The sequence below is a fragment of the Callorhinus ursinus genome, unplaced genomic scaffold (assembly GCF_003265705.2).
Source record: "Callorhinus ursinus isolate GAN/ISIS: 27379988/994484 unplaced genomic scaffold, GSC_fseal_2.0 scaffold17, whole genome shotgun sequence".
NCBI classification, from domain to species: domain Eukaryota; kingdom Metazoa; phylum Chordata; class Mammalia; order Carnivora; family Otariidae; genus Callorhinus; species Callorhinus ursinus.
This window is the reverse complement of record NW_027397079.1, coordinates 15,954,100-15,970,917: the sequence shown is the minus strand read 5'-3', so window position 1 is coordinate 15,970,917 and position 16,818 is coordinate 15,954,100. Positions and strand designations below refer to the sequence as shown.

Genomic DNA, 16,818 nt, shown 5'->3' with positions numbered 1-16,818 from the left:
GACCAGACGAAATCCAGGTCTCCTACTCCTCCGCCATCTCGCTCCGCCCCTGCAAACCTTTTCTGAAAAGGGCCAGATAGTAAATATGTAGGCTCTTTGGGCCACATGGTCTCTGTTAGGCCTGCCAGCTGAAGGTCTTAGATAATATGTAAATGAACGAGTAAGGCTGTGTTCCATAAGACTGTGTTTACAAAAACAGGTGGCAGGCTTGATTTGGCCACAGCCTAGACATTGCCAGTCCCTGTTCTCGAAGAATAAAATAACGTTTCATATGGCACATGTCTGAAAACAACTGATGGAACTTGAGGTGTCCAGCCTGGTCTTCACTGCAGTCCCTGTGAATGGCAGAGGGTCTGAGAATGAGGCCCTTTGTGCTCTTTCTGTTTTCGTCAGAGCAGTAGAGACAGCCAAAAGTCAGTGTGAAGCAGTGAATCGGTCCAGCCTGGGTCCTCCCCATCCTCAGGACTGACCCGCACACGCGCAAATCCCACTTCTCTTCTCCGGGACAAAACTCCGTGTCCTGGACCCAGCCTCATCAGGGCGGTCGATGGGGCCATGCTCTGCCTTCCTGCCCCCATCCTCCAGGCCCCCAAACCGGATCAGGACACCTTAGCTGACACTCAAACCCAGAGTGGGGAAGCTGCATACGTTACAGTCTCAAAACAGAAATGTAGAGGGGCGCCTGGGTGGCTCAGGCGTTAAGCGTCTGCCTTCGGCTCAGGTCGTGATCCCGGGGTCCTGGGATCGAGCCCCGCTTCGGGCTCCCTGCTCCGCGGGAAGCCTGCTTCTCCCTCTCCCACTCCCCCTGCTTGTGTTCCCTCTCTCGCTGTGTCTCTCTCTGTCAAATAAATAAAATCTTAAAACAAAACAAAACAGAAATGTAGATCCCCTGTTCCAGAGGGGAGATGACAAAAAACACGCTGTAGAAAGAGTGAGGAGGCCCAGCCTACCACAAAGCTGTTGGGTGAGCCTGGGTTTTAGTTAGGCAGCATTCTTGTATGTGGTCAGCTCTGATCATCGGAACATGGCAGCTTTCTCTCTCTCTCTCTCTCTCTCTCTCTCTTTTTTTAGGTGAACGTAGCTTTTCCTTCAACAGCTACAAACTGAGCATGAAGTGAGCTTGGAGTTAATCTGTAGAAGGAATCCCATGATTCCAAATATAAATGACTCGAGTGATATTTATTACTATGCTAGCCCTTAGTGTGAATACTTAATATGGGTCTTCTTGCTTCCTACTTACTCAGTATGTAAGTTAGAGTCAGGGCACATCCTGATATTTCTTTAGTTTTTGCTTTCACAAATATCCACTTATTTTCTCTTGATTTAGCCTCTTTTCCTCATTTTTGTTGCTCTGCAATTAAGGTTTCACCCGTGTAAGCCCATCCCAGGTCGTCAGAATTTGGGCAATTAAGAGTCATCTTTTCCTTCTTATATCCTAAGTTAGAATGCATCACACGTTAGAAATTTTGAGGAATTCTTCTGAAAATCTACACCAGGATTTCTTTACCATGCAGCTACTGACTCCTTTCTAAATCAATAGGGTATGGAAGAATTCACAAACTGAGTGTCCTTAAAAATTGTATTTGCCTCATGTCCTTTTTTTTTTTTAAGATTTTATTTATTTCTTTGAGAGAGAGTGAGTGAGAGAGAGAGCACAAGCAGGGGGAGCAGCAGAGGGAGAGGGAGAAGCAGACCCCCCTCACTGAGCAGGGAGCCTGATGTGGGACTCGATCCCAGGACCCCGGGATCATGACCCGAGCCCAAGGCAGAGGCTTAACCGACTGAGCCACTCGGGCTCCCCTGCCTCATATTCTCTTATTTTTCCTCTTCTTCTGCCCCATTTAAGAAACAAAACAGAAACAAACAAAACATCAGACTAGAACCCAGGGAGAACACATTTCCAGTCTGAACTCCTTATTTCTAATCTGGGGACCAAAGTCTACCTGATATTTTGTAGAATAAAGTGGGATACAAATTAGAATATTTATGCATGTTAAATCCATTTTTTTTTGTTTTTTCCTTTTTTTTCCTTTTTTTAGATAACGGCCCATGTTTAGGCTCTCGGAAGCCAGACCAACCCTACGAATGGCTTTCATACAAACAGGTGAGTTTTCTGGTTCTCTGGGTCCTTATGCATGCCGTGGGGCTGAAATCCATCCATTCTTGGAACCACTGACTGTGAGGGCTGTAAACTTGCTATAGAATCTGTGCGCTGGACTAGCTCAGAGCTCTGGGGTAAACATGTATCATCCAAAGGGAGAAGTTTTACACAAAGATTTGGGAAAGACTGGTTAAGTAACTTAATTGGTGGGTCAAAAGCACTTTCCTGTAGAACTTAAGTGGATGCGTTGTGGGGTAGAATATAATTCTATGATGACATTCTAGAAATGTGCTTGAAGCAGGTGACTCTCTCCCAGAGCCCATGGGGGGATAGAAATTCTCTGCCTTGTGGGGTACTAGAGATACTTAGAAGCTCCAGTATAGAGCAACTCTCTCATTTTATAGATGAGAAAACATCCCCTAGCAAAGGATGGGACTCGCCTAAGGTCACAGCTGGTCAGTGGCAGAAACAGGACTGGAAGTGAGCTCCACATCTTCTGGTCTAGGGCTCTTCAGTGCATCATATGAACCTGACCAGCTTGGGGCTGGTGTGACATTGAACCCCAGGGCAGCCATAGCGAGAGGTACAGAGGTTCAGGGGTGACACCTGCAGTACCGTACAAGCACAAAGGAAGCTGGGATCTGGGTGGATTTATTCTTGTCCCTCTGCAAGCCCAGCTGATCCACAGCTGCAGCTGTTTAAATAGTTTCTGACAGCAGGGAGCAGAGCAGGAAGACATTGCTTTTTATTTTTATCATGATAACAGGATATCTCGAAGCTCCTGCTCCTCCCCCTCCATGGATGTAGGACCCCAGGGGTGTATGGGAGCCACTGGAAGTGTCCGCTCTGCTGCCTTTTGTTTCCAGCACAGCTGTCCAGGAAACGGCTCTGTGCTCTAGGGCAGGTCGTCCTGTGGCATTCGTGAATACAAATGAGCTTCCTCCTTCCCCGTTTGGTGTGAAGGGTGCTTCTAGCAGTTGGCACGCTCTGGAGTGTACGTGACAGGGGATGGTCACGAGGAGCCCCAAGGAGCCACAAGGAACTCCTGAGGCCCTCCCTAGACTGAGACACACACCACACTTTCTTCCCCTGCACTCCTCTGAGGAGGAATGAAATGCAAAGGCTTTGCTTGCGTAGCTCTTGACAGAGAGCAAAGAGGCAAAACAGCTCGGTGTCCCTTCCTTGTGGAAGGAGCGATGAGCTGTGTAGCCCCAGGGGCCAAAGGGAATCCACTCCTTTTATTTTGCATTACCAGAGCCAAAATAAAGTTGCTGCAGAGCCTCCTCATTTTCATACATGGTGTATAAACAGTTGATGTGTGTTGGACACATAAATGTTGCATGGTGGGGCTTCAGGCCTCACAGAATCCCCAAGTGCTGTCTGGTTCCTTCTGTTGTTTGCTGGCTGGAAGGCAGAGAAGGCAAGTCCATGGCAAATTGGATTTTTTGAGGTGGATTGAATATCACTGCATTTTCTGAAGGCGTTAATCTGTGTTTTTGTACATTTCAGCGAGAGGCTATCTAAAACTAGATGATCTAAAACTAGACCCACGGGGCGGGGGCTGGGGGGGGCGGCGCCTGGGTGGCTGTCGGCTAAGGGTCTGCCTTCGGCTCAGGTCATGATCCCAGGGTGCTGGGATAGAGCCCCGCATCGGGCTCCCCGCTCCGCAGGAAGCCGCTTCTCCCTCTCCCTCTCCCCGCTCCCCCTGCTGTGCTCTCTATCAAAGAAATAAAGTCTTTAAAAATAAATAAATAAAACTAGACCCATGGAAGCCAACTCTGGATTTGTACATTCAAATGTTTTCGTTAGCCTAGCGACTCTTGACCTTTGTGGGGCTAGGAGCCCCTTTGAGGTTTTCTCAAGAAAGGTACGGAGCCTCTCTCTAGAGCTAGAAATGCCTGCAGATTATCCCGATACGCTCTGCAAACCACGGCAGCATTTCCTGGGTTCCCATCCCCGACGTGCAAGCAGAGGTTGTGAAACAGGCTGTGGGTAGAAAACCAATAAGCATGTGCATATCATTTTTGCTGTCACCTCACCTGTGTCAGCTCTCCTTCCCATAGGCAGAGTGCAGTGGCGCTATGTGCCAGGACAAATAGAGTTCGGGGCCAGCACAGGTGTGGCTTTATTCCCTACAGGCGTGGGTGCAATTTCAAAGTGTTCTTGAGAAGCCAGCAACTGAGAATCAAGAAAATTATTCCAAATTTGAAGATTAAAAACAAATTTTTTTTTAGTTACTTTGGGACGGGAATGGGGAGAGGACAGAGCCAGGTTTATAGTCCTACCCAATTGTTATGAATCTGCCTGTTTTTACTTTCAATAAGAGCATTTATTTTCTTATTTATTTATTTTACTTAAAATTGTTACACATTTTTTGAAGGTGTCCCCCAAATTTGCTCTTTCTGTATTTATAGCAAATGACAAGTTTTGGCTGCTTTGCTGCTCTTTATAACTACCAATAGTCACAGTAATAATAATAATTATAATTCTGTGTCCTTGTACTACTTCTATAATTTTATAAAACTAAAGTATAAAATAGAAATGTGTAAGAAGGCCTGGCATCCACTGTTCTGTGACCTGCAGCTGTCGGGATCTGATTCGCCCGCTTCACCGGAGGAACCCTGTGATCAGTTTCCTTAATAGTGCATTCCGATGAAACAGGCCTTGCGTTTTACAAAAATGTAGAGCAAAAGGAGTGCCTGTTTGCTCCCGCTCTCCCCCTCGGTGTGGGGCTGCTTGCTGGCCAAGATGTCGGGCTTGGCTGTCACCCGGTGAGCTTTGCTCCTTGCGTTGGGCCTGACGCAGTTCCTGGTGTTTGTCCTCCCTGTTCTAGGTTGCAGAGATATCCGAGTGTGTGGGCTCAGCACTCATCCAGAAGGGCTTCAAGGCTGCCCCGGATCAGTTCATTGGCATCTTCGCTCAGAACAGGCCTGAGGTATTGACCATGAGACAACAATTGTGTGTGGTGTTGAGAGTTCTCAGATGGAAGAGCCAGTTGGGAGGTCACACCTACCTTTGCCTGGGACCTAATTTTGTGCTCTGATCTCTACTCAGAATATATGTCTCTGTGTTATTCCTTAGAAAGTGACACAGTTATCTTATGATCTCGCTGATAGGTGGAATTTAAGAAACAAAACAGAGGATTATAGGGGAAGAGAGGAAAAAATAAAACAAGATGAAATGACAGAAGGAGACAAACCATAAGGGACTCTTAACCATAGGAAACAAACTGAGGGTTGCTGGAGGGGAGGTGGTGGGATGGGGTAACTGGGTGACAGACATTAAGGGGGGCACGTGATGTAGTGAGCACTGGGTGTTATATAAGACTGATGAACACTGACCTCTGTCTCTGAAACCAATAATACATTATATGTTAATTGAATTTAAGTAAAAATAAATAAAATTTTTTAAAAAGTGCCACATATGAAAGCCCAAGCCAAGGCCTCCTTGGCCTTTATGTTGCAGTGGGTAGGGGGAATCACTTTTTGGATTGTTGGCTTTGTTTTTTTAAAACCAGGTCCCAAACAAAAACTAACAAAGAGGTTACTAGAACAAATAACTCACAAAGAATCGTCTTACCTTAAGGCTTCTGTCTGTGATTAGAAAAATAGCATCCGTAAATTGTAGAGAAACTTGGACACATTTTTGTCAGTTGCGGACTCTCCTCTTTGCTCTCTGAAAGGTAGGAGCTTGCCCTCTGATCAGGTTACAAAATTTAAAATACTCTGAGCAGCGGGGAAAGTGCCTTGACCGTGAGTCAGCCTTAATGTGGGTGTGCAGTCTATCTGGCTGTCAAGTCCGCTGCACTGTACTGCAGATCCTTGCATTAAAGGTCAGTTTATGGGGGAAGCCCTTTTGGAGCTGTTGCTTATAGCGCTCATGAACAAATTAGTGGCATAACTTGGCTGGGAAAAATTCAAGCACCTAAGCTTGAAGGAATTGAATTGATTCTTGTGTCCAAAAGACGTGTGGGCTCCATCCCTGTGCTACTGACTGTTTTATAAATGAGGATGGTTTCCTACAGTTTTATGTATTGGCAAGGGAAAAAAGAGCATTTTCCCACAGCTGGACGACCAGGCTCATGAAATTTAGTTTCTTTCATCGCAAGGAAAACTCCTTCAAGGGAACACAACCCAGATTTTTGCACGAGTGGAATTTTATAATGAATCTATCACGAGGACAGGTATTCCTTACTTCACAGAGTAAGCTCCTTCCTGTATTTATCAGCGAGTTTAATAAATGTTTATTGAGCACCTGCTATATGCCAGGCACTGTGAGGCTCCAAAGCACCACAGTGACTTGGATCCTCCTCGTAAGGTACCATGTGAGGGAACACCGGCCCATAAGCTGATGCTTTCTCTGTAGTGTGGTAAGTGTGGACACAGGGAAAAAGGATTATGGGAGCTCAGTCAAGGAGGACTTCCTGGAGGTGGCCTTCCAGGGGCGTGTTGAAGAATATGAGGGTGGGGGAGCCAAGGGAATGTCAGGAACAAGCACATGTTTGCATCAAGCAGCATGGCTGTGTTGGGGAAGGAGGCATTTTCTTATGGTAGAGCTTGGAGGTGCAGGAGAGACAGGACTGCATGTACCACATGACCCTGCTGAGGAGCTTGGACCTGACCTCCATGTTCGCAGCTTCACACTGGTGCCAGGAAAGCAAAGGGGGAAAAATAGTTCTGGGCCGAGGGAATATGAGTGTGTCATGCACCCTTCCCACAGCAGCGACATCTTTATCTGTGCCGCGCGTCGGCATTCTGCAGGGGGTTCCCGGAACTGCAGCTGGAGGTAACGGTGCCGCCAAGCATTTTAAGTGAAAGGCTGATTTCACCATGTTTGCTGTGTAGACTGAGTAGTTGCCACATGGCTGATGAGTTTAGAGGCAAGGGGACCAGTTACTGTATCACGTCTTTCCCTTCGTCACTTTTCTGGGAAGATTTTGCCAGAACATTTTTCCTGTTACGCAAGTGTGTGTCCCTCCCTCCCCAGTCCCCAGGTCCTACTGCACACAGCTGCCAGGTTGATCTTCCTTGGGCCCCAGGGCCTCTGTTGTGCTGAGAAGCCCTCCGCAGCTGTGCATCCCCCGGGGAATGGAGCCAGGCCCCTCCCTCGCTGCGGCCTTGCTCCTGCCCACCATAGCCTTGCCTACTGGAACACCCATTCCGGCCAGGGTGCTCACCCTGCTCTTCCCTGCTCCCCATCATGCAGTCCCCACTACTGAGGTCTCCTTGCCTTTCTCTCTGTCCAAACCGTGCTGCCTTGGCAAAGGGTGAGCTCAGTTACCTTCCCCGCAAAGGTGGCCCACCGTGGGCTCCCTCGTGTCCACGTCGGTCACTCTCTTGTATTGTTAATTAGCTTTTCACATATTTGCCTCAGTTCTTCTGGCAGATTGCTCTTTCCTTCTAAGAAGGGGGCAGGTGTTTTGTTCTCATGATGAGTCTCTCATGGTGCCTGGCACATAGTAGTAGACACACAAATGTGAATTTTGCCACGTCTCGTGTTTCCACTTTGAATCTCTCTAGAGTGTTGTTCTCCTTGGAGTGGTTCCATGATGACATCTCGTTTTCTCCCCCCGACCTTTACTGTTCATTTAGTGGGTGATCATTGAACAGGGATGCTTTGCTTACTCTATGGTGATCGTTCCCCTCTACGATACCCTTGGAACAGAAGCAATCACCTACATAGTCAACAAAGGTATGTCTGTGGTCTCCGGGTGGACGTTGGCCTAGTTATCAGCTAGATTTGGTCACTTTACATTTGGTTATATTTGATTTGACAGGCATTTTATGTTTATTTTTTTAAAGATTTTATTTATTCATTTGAGAGAGAGAGAGGAAGAGAGAGAGAGAGAGTATAAGAACCGGGGGAGGGGTGGAGGGGGAGGGAGAAGCAGACTCTCCCCTGAGCAGGGAGGCCAACATGGGGCTCAGTCCCCAGACCCCGGGATCATGACCTGAGCTGAAGGCAGACACTTCACTGACTGAGCCACCCGGGCGCCCCCGGGATTTTATGTTTAAATGCACATCTATCTTTCTATTCAAAGACTAGTCCTTAAAATAACCTGGTGTCAGATGTCAGATACAGTCAGGCTTTTAATATCTCAAAGCTCATTCTTCCTTGTATCTCTTCCTTCCCAGCTGAACTCTCTCTGGTTTTTGTTGACAAGCCAGAGAAGGCCAACCTTTTATTAGATGGTGTAGAAAATAAGTTAACACCAGGCCTTAAAACCATTGTCCTCATGGACTCCTATGGCATCGATCTGTTGGAACGAGGCAAAAGGTGTGGCGTGGAAATCATCAGTATGAAGGCAATGGAGGTGAGTCATCCTGCCCACTTCTCTGATAGGTGCCCCTGAGGCCATTTTGGCTCAAATGTGGTATCCTTTGCAATCACACAATCCCAGCTCGGCAGCCCATAACAGATGCAGAGTGGAAATTCCTGTCTCCTTACTGGAAAGAAGAATTCTACACGCATGCCCCACTGTGAACTCATCACATAGAAAGTATTCTCATAAAGCAAGTTGCAGTGCTCACATACTTATTCTAGAGTACTGACAAGCCACGCCAATATATGGTAGAAATGTGCATTTCCAATTCAGGCAGAGATTTAAGTTTGTATGTTCTTATACGCTTTCATGCCATTTACTTACTGATTTGTTTCTAAAACAGAGCCAGCTACAGAAATCTGCCTCATTATTCTTTTTCCCAAGTTGTGAATTTCTAGCATAGATGTTGGATTTGGTTTATTTTTATATTAAATTTCTTAAGATTCACATTAATCAAAACTTTAAAGGTAACCATTCTAGGAAAATGAGTGGGGCCTATGTTTAAATTGGTTGTTTGACATCACATCGTGTAAGAAGCTGATTCTCCCAGTAGGATTTGGATTAGAGTTTAATCCCAAGAAGCTGGTAAGAGCTGGATCTTGTCAGGTACCTATCACTGGAATAGGCTAAATACGGTAAGTTGTTCTCCTTCCGAAAATGTTATAAACATTTTCCTGGAACTGTTATAAATAGGGTTTCAAATTTTATTTATAGTTCTCCTTCTACAAGGAATTGGAGGCTACAAACTAGGATCTATGTAATACCTTTACGGAGGAACTTAGCCTTCATAGGGAAACTGTAATTTGTTCTAACAGAGCCTCTGCCACATACCTGTACACACACACACACACACACACACACACACACACACACACACACGTACGTGCGCGCGCGCACACACATGCACGCACACAGAGTAGCAGAGAAGCTGAGTCCTTAAGAACGGGTGTGGTATACCGTTTACTTGGGCTTTTAGCTAGCTTTCTACCTAGTGTTTCTGCACGTTTGTTTTTTCACGTCTGATCGCTGCTCACAATAATGTCATCATTTCCTCCCCTCTTTCCTGCTTCTCCCTAACCCCACCACACAAACATGCACACGCACACACGCGCACACGCATATACACACAGGAATTTTTTGGTATTTTTCGACGGCTCTACGATGAGGTAATTTTAAGATGAAAAAATTTAGGTAAGTTAAGATTGTAATATGAAGTTTATATTAAAAGCTCTATTTTATAAAAGACACTGTTCTACACTTCCCCGTGTACTATGATTCATACTTGCTTTTTAAAAATTTTGTAAGCAAAAGGTTAATTTTCAAGATGTGGGTTTAAAATTGGCTCTGTGGTTGGTCGTATGATCAAGTTTATAGTAATAGATAGTTTTATAGGATCAAAAAGAGAAATATTGGTATTTGGAATTTTTGCTTTTTTTGGTATTTTTTTATGAAAATCCTCAAACAGGCAAGCAAGTTGGGAGAATTGAGCAGTAGACTGCCGTACAAGCCCCAAGCACCCCACAGCTAGCATCTTGATATATTTGCTTCATCATGTACTGGTGCCCCACTCCGTCCCTCCATTCGTTCATGAATCTATTATGTTAATGCATTTTCATTAACTTCTAGTCTTTGTCACCCCTAAATACTGCAGCATGCTAATCATTAACCAGAATTCGGTTTTTCTTCTGGTTAAAGTGTTTTGTTTTTGGCATTTAGAGCCTGAAGATGGGAACCCATTTATTTTTATGGTCGCTGTCCTCTCTTCCACATACTGTCCTTAGGTCTGAGGCCGTGGACTTTCTTGGCTAATAGGGCACTCATTTGGATAATGTTTGATCCTGATAAATTAAAAGCCAAATCGCATGTAACTACTGAGGTTATGTAAGAATTTTGAACAGACGAGTGGAGATTTGGGTCTGATGAAGATTCTTTTGGGAAAAAAAAATGGAATTACCATTGCTTCAGCTCTTGGTTGACTTCTCTTCGGACTTCTCTGTTCCTATTTTGAATCAGTGGTCTGTTTATAGATATAATTTAAAATGTAATTAAGATTAAAAACAGTTTAAAACCATACACCGGGCAGAAACTCCCTGAGCCCTGAGCACATTCATCAGATTTCCATTTAATTCTAGGCATGCTCACTCCATATGCTCATTCAAGCCATTCAGTTTTAATAGGAAAAGAATATAAATGGTTCATTAGCAAAATTAATAGCTAATTAAAGTGGCCACAGAGATGCCTCTGTGCAGTGAACTGAAGAGCATCGAAATGACCCCCTGGTAGTGACGGGGAAGCCAGCTGCTGAGAGATGCGCCCCTCAGAAATGAACCTGCTGTTCTTTATGTCCATTCAAGAGGACTGTTTTATAATTGAGGGTTCCCAAATCTTTTTTTTTTTCATCCACTCCATGTGGGGAGTACAGATATTTGAGCCTCTAGCATTTCATCTGGCAGAGATTGGTTTTTCTCTCCAGACTGAAGAAGATGCCAGTTACCCAGAATTGGGTGATTTTTGGGAGGATGCGGAACATCGTCAGTTCTTGTGTTATGATTATGGTTTGATGTTGGTTAAGAGCCGGGCTTTGCTAAAGGCCATGAAAGGGTGTAGGAATGGGGGCAAGAAATCCATTGTCAAAGACTCTGATTCCTGTCTTTTGAGTAAATCCTGTTCAAAGACTAGTCCTTATACCATTTGTATGGTTTTATGTACGAGAGAAGACAACTGGAAAATGGCGTCTGAGAACAACGCATAAATATTTCGCTTCAGGTTTATTAAAATTGCCAGTTTCTTTCATTTTAAATGTCTGTTGTCTGAGCCAGCGATAAGTGAATCCCACAGTAAAGTCAGCTGGAAGTGACTGGATGTCACCTTCTTCTTTACATTTAGAAAATATTTCCATTTAAGATTTCATTTTTCTCTTCTTATTAAGGACCTGGGAAGAGCCAACAGACAGAGGCCGAAGGTAAGTTCATCATGTCAGCCCCCTGCTTCAGCCCTTCCAATATCTAGTTGTCTCCGAGACTAGTACAGATCTTGGGGGTTAGCAAATGGCTTCTTAACAGTTTTCTTTTCGGTTCTGACTTATACCACCTCGGTTGTGTTTTGTCTTGTTTGTTTTGTTTAATGTGCTGTAGCCTCCAGCACCTGAAGATCTTGCGGTCATTTGTTTCACCAGTGGCACTACGGGTAAGTTTGAAATGTGGTCGCTTCTGAGTGGATCTGGAAGTGTGTACCCCCTGCCCCTTTTCTTGGATGGTGGGTGACGGGGGACTTAGTTGAGCTACAGATGGACCGAAAGCAGAGGACCCAGAGGGGCTCGAGCGCTCTTCCCTTGTTGCGGTATCCGACCTTCTCAGAACCTGAGCGTGCCGTGTACTTCCTCGGACGATTATGGAAGGCAACAGTAGATTCCCCATTTCCTGGGACAAACCAACATTTGATGTCCAGAAATAAAATTCCTGCGTTTTCTCCTTTTACGTGCCCTCTAAAAGTCACCTGTGTTAATAAAGGTTGTTTATGATAAAAAGTTTCATGTAAAGTATGGCAGATTGTTCCGGAATGTAAGGTCATTCAATGTTTGGCTTTCCTGGGTGCACCTAAGGCTAGGGGCATAACCCAATTATACAGGGTCCTTGGCTTCCTTAATTTCACTTTTGGATGGACTTTCTCTAACTTTGCTCTGCTCCTCTGTGTTCCTCAGGCAACCCCAAAGGAGCACTGATCACTCATCGAAATGTAGTGAGCGATTGTTCAGCTTTTGTGAAAGTCACAGAGGTAAACTGTGGGGATTTTGTCATCTTTCTTTGTGTTCTTTGGTTGGCATGAGGCCTCAAGACTGAGAGTGGTGAAGGTAGCCCCGCCATGTTCGGCCCCTGCTGTATTTGAGGTAGAGAGAAGATCTGAGCTTTAATATGATCTGAGGTCACCTGCCCTCAAATTGTTTTCATTGTGGACCTAATCTCCCAACTGCTGCGTGTGACCATAAAGCTGAACTGACAGAAGTTATTATAACTTTTATAGGGTACAACTTTATATGGATACTGCCCTATAAGTGTTTCCAGGACAGGACCAAGAAGGAATGGCTCTCTCGTGCTCTTACCTACCTACTGTTCCAGTGTGGGGAAAATAATTTCTTTAAGTGGACAAATGAAATGTTAAATGGTACACGGAAGGTTTCTGAATTATTATACTTTATCACAGTTGACTTCACTTCCGTTTTATAAGAAAGATTAAAGCCTTAAACTTTCATTGGTTTCCTGGAACCTTAAAGTTTGTCCCCCCAGGTGTCCCAGGCTTCTGGGTGGTCCTAACAAAATCACACAGGCGTAGTGGCTTGAACGGCAGATACTTATTTTCTCACAGTGCGAGAGGCTGGAAGTCCATGATCAAAGTATCAGCAAATTCGGTTGCCGGTGAGGGCGCTCTTCCTGGCCTGTGGGTAGCCCCCCCTCACTGTGCCCCCGCCTGCCCTTTCCTCTGTGTGTGCATGGAGAATGAGCGAGAGGTCGTCCTCTGCTTGCAAGGACACCTGCCCTCCTGGGTCAGGTCCCCCACCCCGTGACCTCATTTCACCTGAATTACCTTCCCCAGGGCTCCATTCCCCAAATCCAGCCACATTGGGGGTCAGGGCTTTAACACGAATTTGGGGAGGAGGGGGATACAATTCGGTCATAGCAGCAAGGGTATATTTCACACTTGAGTTTTAAAAGTACTTCTTGGGGAATATAATGCCTTTCCCTCATACCTTTGCACATTTTATATAATTTGCTTTTGCAGTCTCTGGGAGGGTTCTTCTGTGAGCCCCCATTTTCACGACAGGAGCCCCCACGCCCAGCGGTTTTGGGGACTGCATGTCTTTGGTGGCCACACAAAGGCCCGTGTCACTCCCGCCTACACTCACACTTTCTTAGTCCCAGATACCTTTTTTGGCGTGTATTTCATAAACAGAATTCAACATTTAGTACCTCACCTAGGTGGAACTTTAATTGCCTAATTAGCCTCCGAAGAAAACTTAAAATACACTCGTGGCTCACTGAGGCAAATGATTACAGACTTTGTTTAAAATTAATCATATGATCGGGGCATTCTCAACTTCGTAAAACTTCTAATCTTGCTAATGCACATTTCTTGGGGTACCAAATCAGAAAACTGAAAAGTGTAGAAATTACCGAGTCTGACTTCTCATATAAACCGTTTCCTCCTGAGACGAACTAGTCGGGATGCAGATCACACTTGAACACAATTAATCTAAGATTGTGGCAGGTTCAGGCTACATCACATGCTTCTGGGGTTGCTGGGTTTGCTTGGCCAGAATTCCTTACGTGAACATTCCGCGCAAACCCTCACTCTGCCTGGCTCTGAGTAAAGCCCATTCTTAGCCTTGCAATGGAAACCAGATGTCCAGCTCAGCCTTGATGCAGACCTCTATCACAAACCAGCATTTCATAGGAGATGGTATCAGATCAGAGCTTGCACTAAACAAACCGAGGCATTTTTTCGTGGGGTGTAAAGCAGGCCATTCAGGTAAAGATGTTGATCAAACTAAAATGCTCAAAATGCATTCATACGATCAATTAAAGCAGCCTGGAAATCCATTTCTCTTATCTTCCCTCTTCCTATCCCTTTACAACATAAAATGCTATTTTATGTTGGACTAGATCTTTCATTTCCACAACATAATATGCTATGTTCTGTTGGAATGGACCCTTTATTTCTTACTTAAGGTGGAATTGAGCTTGCTGGACAGTGGGGTCTGGTGACTTTGAAATACTAAATGATTAAAGCACATGATCCCTTAATTAATATCCCAATTTGGACAAAATTTTCCCTATTTGGACTAAAGCCTGGAGTGGGTTTACTTTACCATGAGGAACGACCTCCACTCCGATTGAATAATTAAAAGCATTAAAGTGTTGCTTTTTCATTTCATCCTTTGGTGAGAAGTAACTGCAGATTGTAAGCAAACGGTACTCCTCCTTAGCATTAAGGTATTGTGTGCTCTGAAATAAAATGGGAAATTACTGGGAATCTTAATGCTTCTCTCCTTGCTGGTGTCTTTGCTTACAGAATACAGCCAACCCTTCCCCAGATGATACTTTGATATCTTTCTTGCCTCTCGCCCATATGTTTGAAAGAGTTGTAGAGGTAGGCCTTGTTTTGTTTTGTTTTTTGTGCTTGCTCGTTTGTTGGTGTTCTGCTAAGTTGTTGTGTTTTACAGAGCGTTCTTGCCTTGAATGCCAGTGACACACACATTTCGTTTTTACCACTTGCACACATGTATGAGCAGCTGCTGCAGGTAAGTTTTCATGGGCAGACTGTCATCCCCAGAGAGAATTCTTTGCTCAGCCCCATTTTAGAAATGGTGCCAATTACTTAAGAGAGTATAAATGTTGGGAGTGGAAGTGGGGGTGGTCTGAATACTTGAACTTTAATCATTCATTTTAAAATTAGACGCTCAGACTTCTGAAGGCTATGCACGTGGGCATGATTCCAGAAAGATTAACTGTAAAAAGTAGAATTTTTATGAACGCCATCCTGCAAAGCCTCATGAAGCTTCTGCCTCTGTAAATAGCTTCCGGTTTTCACTAGGCTTGTTCATAATGCACAAGTCGGCCTAAGATTCATTTTTTTCACCAATATTCCAAGTGCCCTTGGAAAAGCAGGATGATCTTTAGCTAACCTTGGCCTGGGTCAAGTGTATACAACTGTGACGAGAACCATCACTTCTCCTTCTTGGGCAATGTTGGATCATATACTTCTAGGAAAAAACAGTGGGCACCATTCATTCATTTAACAAATATTTATTGAGCACCAGTTGTGTGCCAGGCACTGTGCGAGGTGCCAGTGACCGAGACGAATCGAGAGGTGACTCACTGAGAGCGAGCGGCCCTTTGATTGGCTGCTGGCCCGTAGGATGCACTTACCCTAAAGGATCAAGGGTCACGAGATCCCATCTTGCACCTGTTACCTCGGCTCCTGCACACCTCAGGAGATCTTGTGACTTTCCAAAGCGATCTCAAATGAGTTGATAATGGCCCATATACACCTAATGGTGGTTTTGGAAGTGTGCCTGGGAGCACACTCCCTGAGCTTGAGTCTTTAAGCCATGAACCAGGGTGTACGTTTCCAGTGGTTTCTGCTTTCAAGCCTGAGACCATTTGTACGTCCGTGGCATCATCTTTTGAATCTCTCTTTCTCTTTAAAATTTAAGATAGGCTGACTGTGGGTCAAGTGCATATGGCTTGCCTGTGCGATCTGCATCGGGCAGGAACAAATCCGTGCAGTAGATTATAGCTGAACAGTCAAGCCAGTCTGCTGTTTGATGCCCCAGTGTCTGAACTGCAACAGAGTCAGCGGCCTTTCAGACATTTTTTCGTGAGATTCAGATTTTAAAAATGAGACTTTAATAAGCTGGCAAATAGCCAAGTTTGCAAGTAGCTAAGTTTTGGGGGAATAAATTAGGCCTAAAGTTTCCAGGCAAGTACAATATTTGGATTATATGACACCGTGTCATTCATTCACCAGCTATTTATCCTCAAGCTAAAACAGCAGAAGCTCCATGATTATCACTAAAAACAACATAGTCTGGTTTCTTACCAGCTCCTTTATCTTCAGGGGGATCAAGAGAAAAAAACCACACTTTGATGTTGTGCAATGACCAGGGAATGCAAGAGCGTTTTTTTGAAAAGCTGTCGACATGCAGGAACTTAATGGTCTCTGGAAACTGGTCCAAATGCTAAAACAGAAGCCTTGTGTGTCTGTGTGTATGTTGCGTAGTCCCTGCTTTGATGACGACATGTGGATTATTTTTGTTTACTGCCCTAGTGTGTAATGCTGTGTCATGGAGCTAAAATAGGATTTTTCCAAGGAGATATCAGGCTGCTTATGGATGACCTCAAGGCACTTCAACCCACAGTCTTTCCTGTGGTCCCCAGACTGCTGAACCGGATGTTTGACCGAGTAAGTTCCAAGGAGCAGCAGAGTGGGGGACAGAGCACTGGACCCAGAGTCCGAGACTTGGGTTTGAATTGGGCCCTCCGGGTACCTTCTGTACGCGATCTCGAAAAAGTGCGGTTTACCCAGCGGTAAAGCCTGAATGCATTGACCTCACAGAGCCTTTGGTGAAGATGATAAGAGAAAACAGGTGAACATACTTTGTAAACTGGAAGGGCCATACAGGTGGAAGATGGAAGGTCATATTATTTGTACCGTAAACTCTTTAGAGCCTCTATTTTCTCATCTGCATGATGGACTATGGTACCTCCTCCTCCTGCTGTCTAGCTCATAAAGTTGCTCAGTGCATCCCATGATGACTATAACTATGAAATGGTTCTAGAAATTGTAATGCCCATGCACATGTAACATTACTTAGCCACATGGAAAGAAGTGACAAGCC

At 44.9% G+C, this 16,818-nt stretch overlaps 1 protein-coding gene across 4 annotated transcripts in view; it reads left to right on the top strand.

Annotated features, from left to right (window-relative positions):
* The window catches only part of ACSL1 (acyl-CoA synthetase long chain family member 1), a 71,251-nt gene that overhangs the window by 43,511 nt on the left and 10,922 nt on the right, over positions 1-16,818 (top strand). For 3 of the 4 annotated variants that reach the window (XM_025886179.2, XM_073902303.1, XM_025886180.2), the window contains exons 4-12: positions 2,040-2,104; positions 4,935-5,036; positions 7,693-7,792; positions 8,236-8,414; positions 11,353-11,385; positions 11,558-11,609; positions 12,124-12,197; positions 14,490-14,567; positions 16,248-16,382. In XM_025886179.2, the coding sequence (XP_025741964.1) occupies positions 2,040-2,104; positions 4,935-5,036; positions 7,693-7,792; positions 8,236-8,414; positions 11,353-11,385; positions 11,558-11,609; positions 12,124-12,197; positions 14,490-14,567; positions 16,248-16,382 (818 nt within the window). Of the gene's footprint in view, positions 1-2,039; positions 2,105-4,934; positions 5,037-7,692; positions 7,793-8,235; positions 8,415-11,352; positions 11,386-11,557; positions 11,610-12,123; positions 12,198-14,489; positions 14,568-14,640; positions 14,719-16,247; positions 16,383-16,818 lie in introns of all 4 variants that reach the window. The other variant, XM_025886181.2, reaches the window with a different exon arrangement.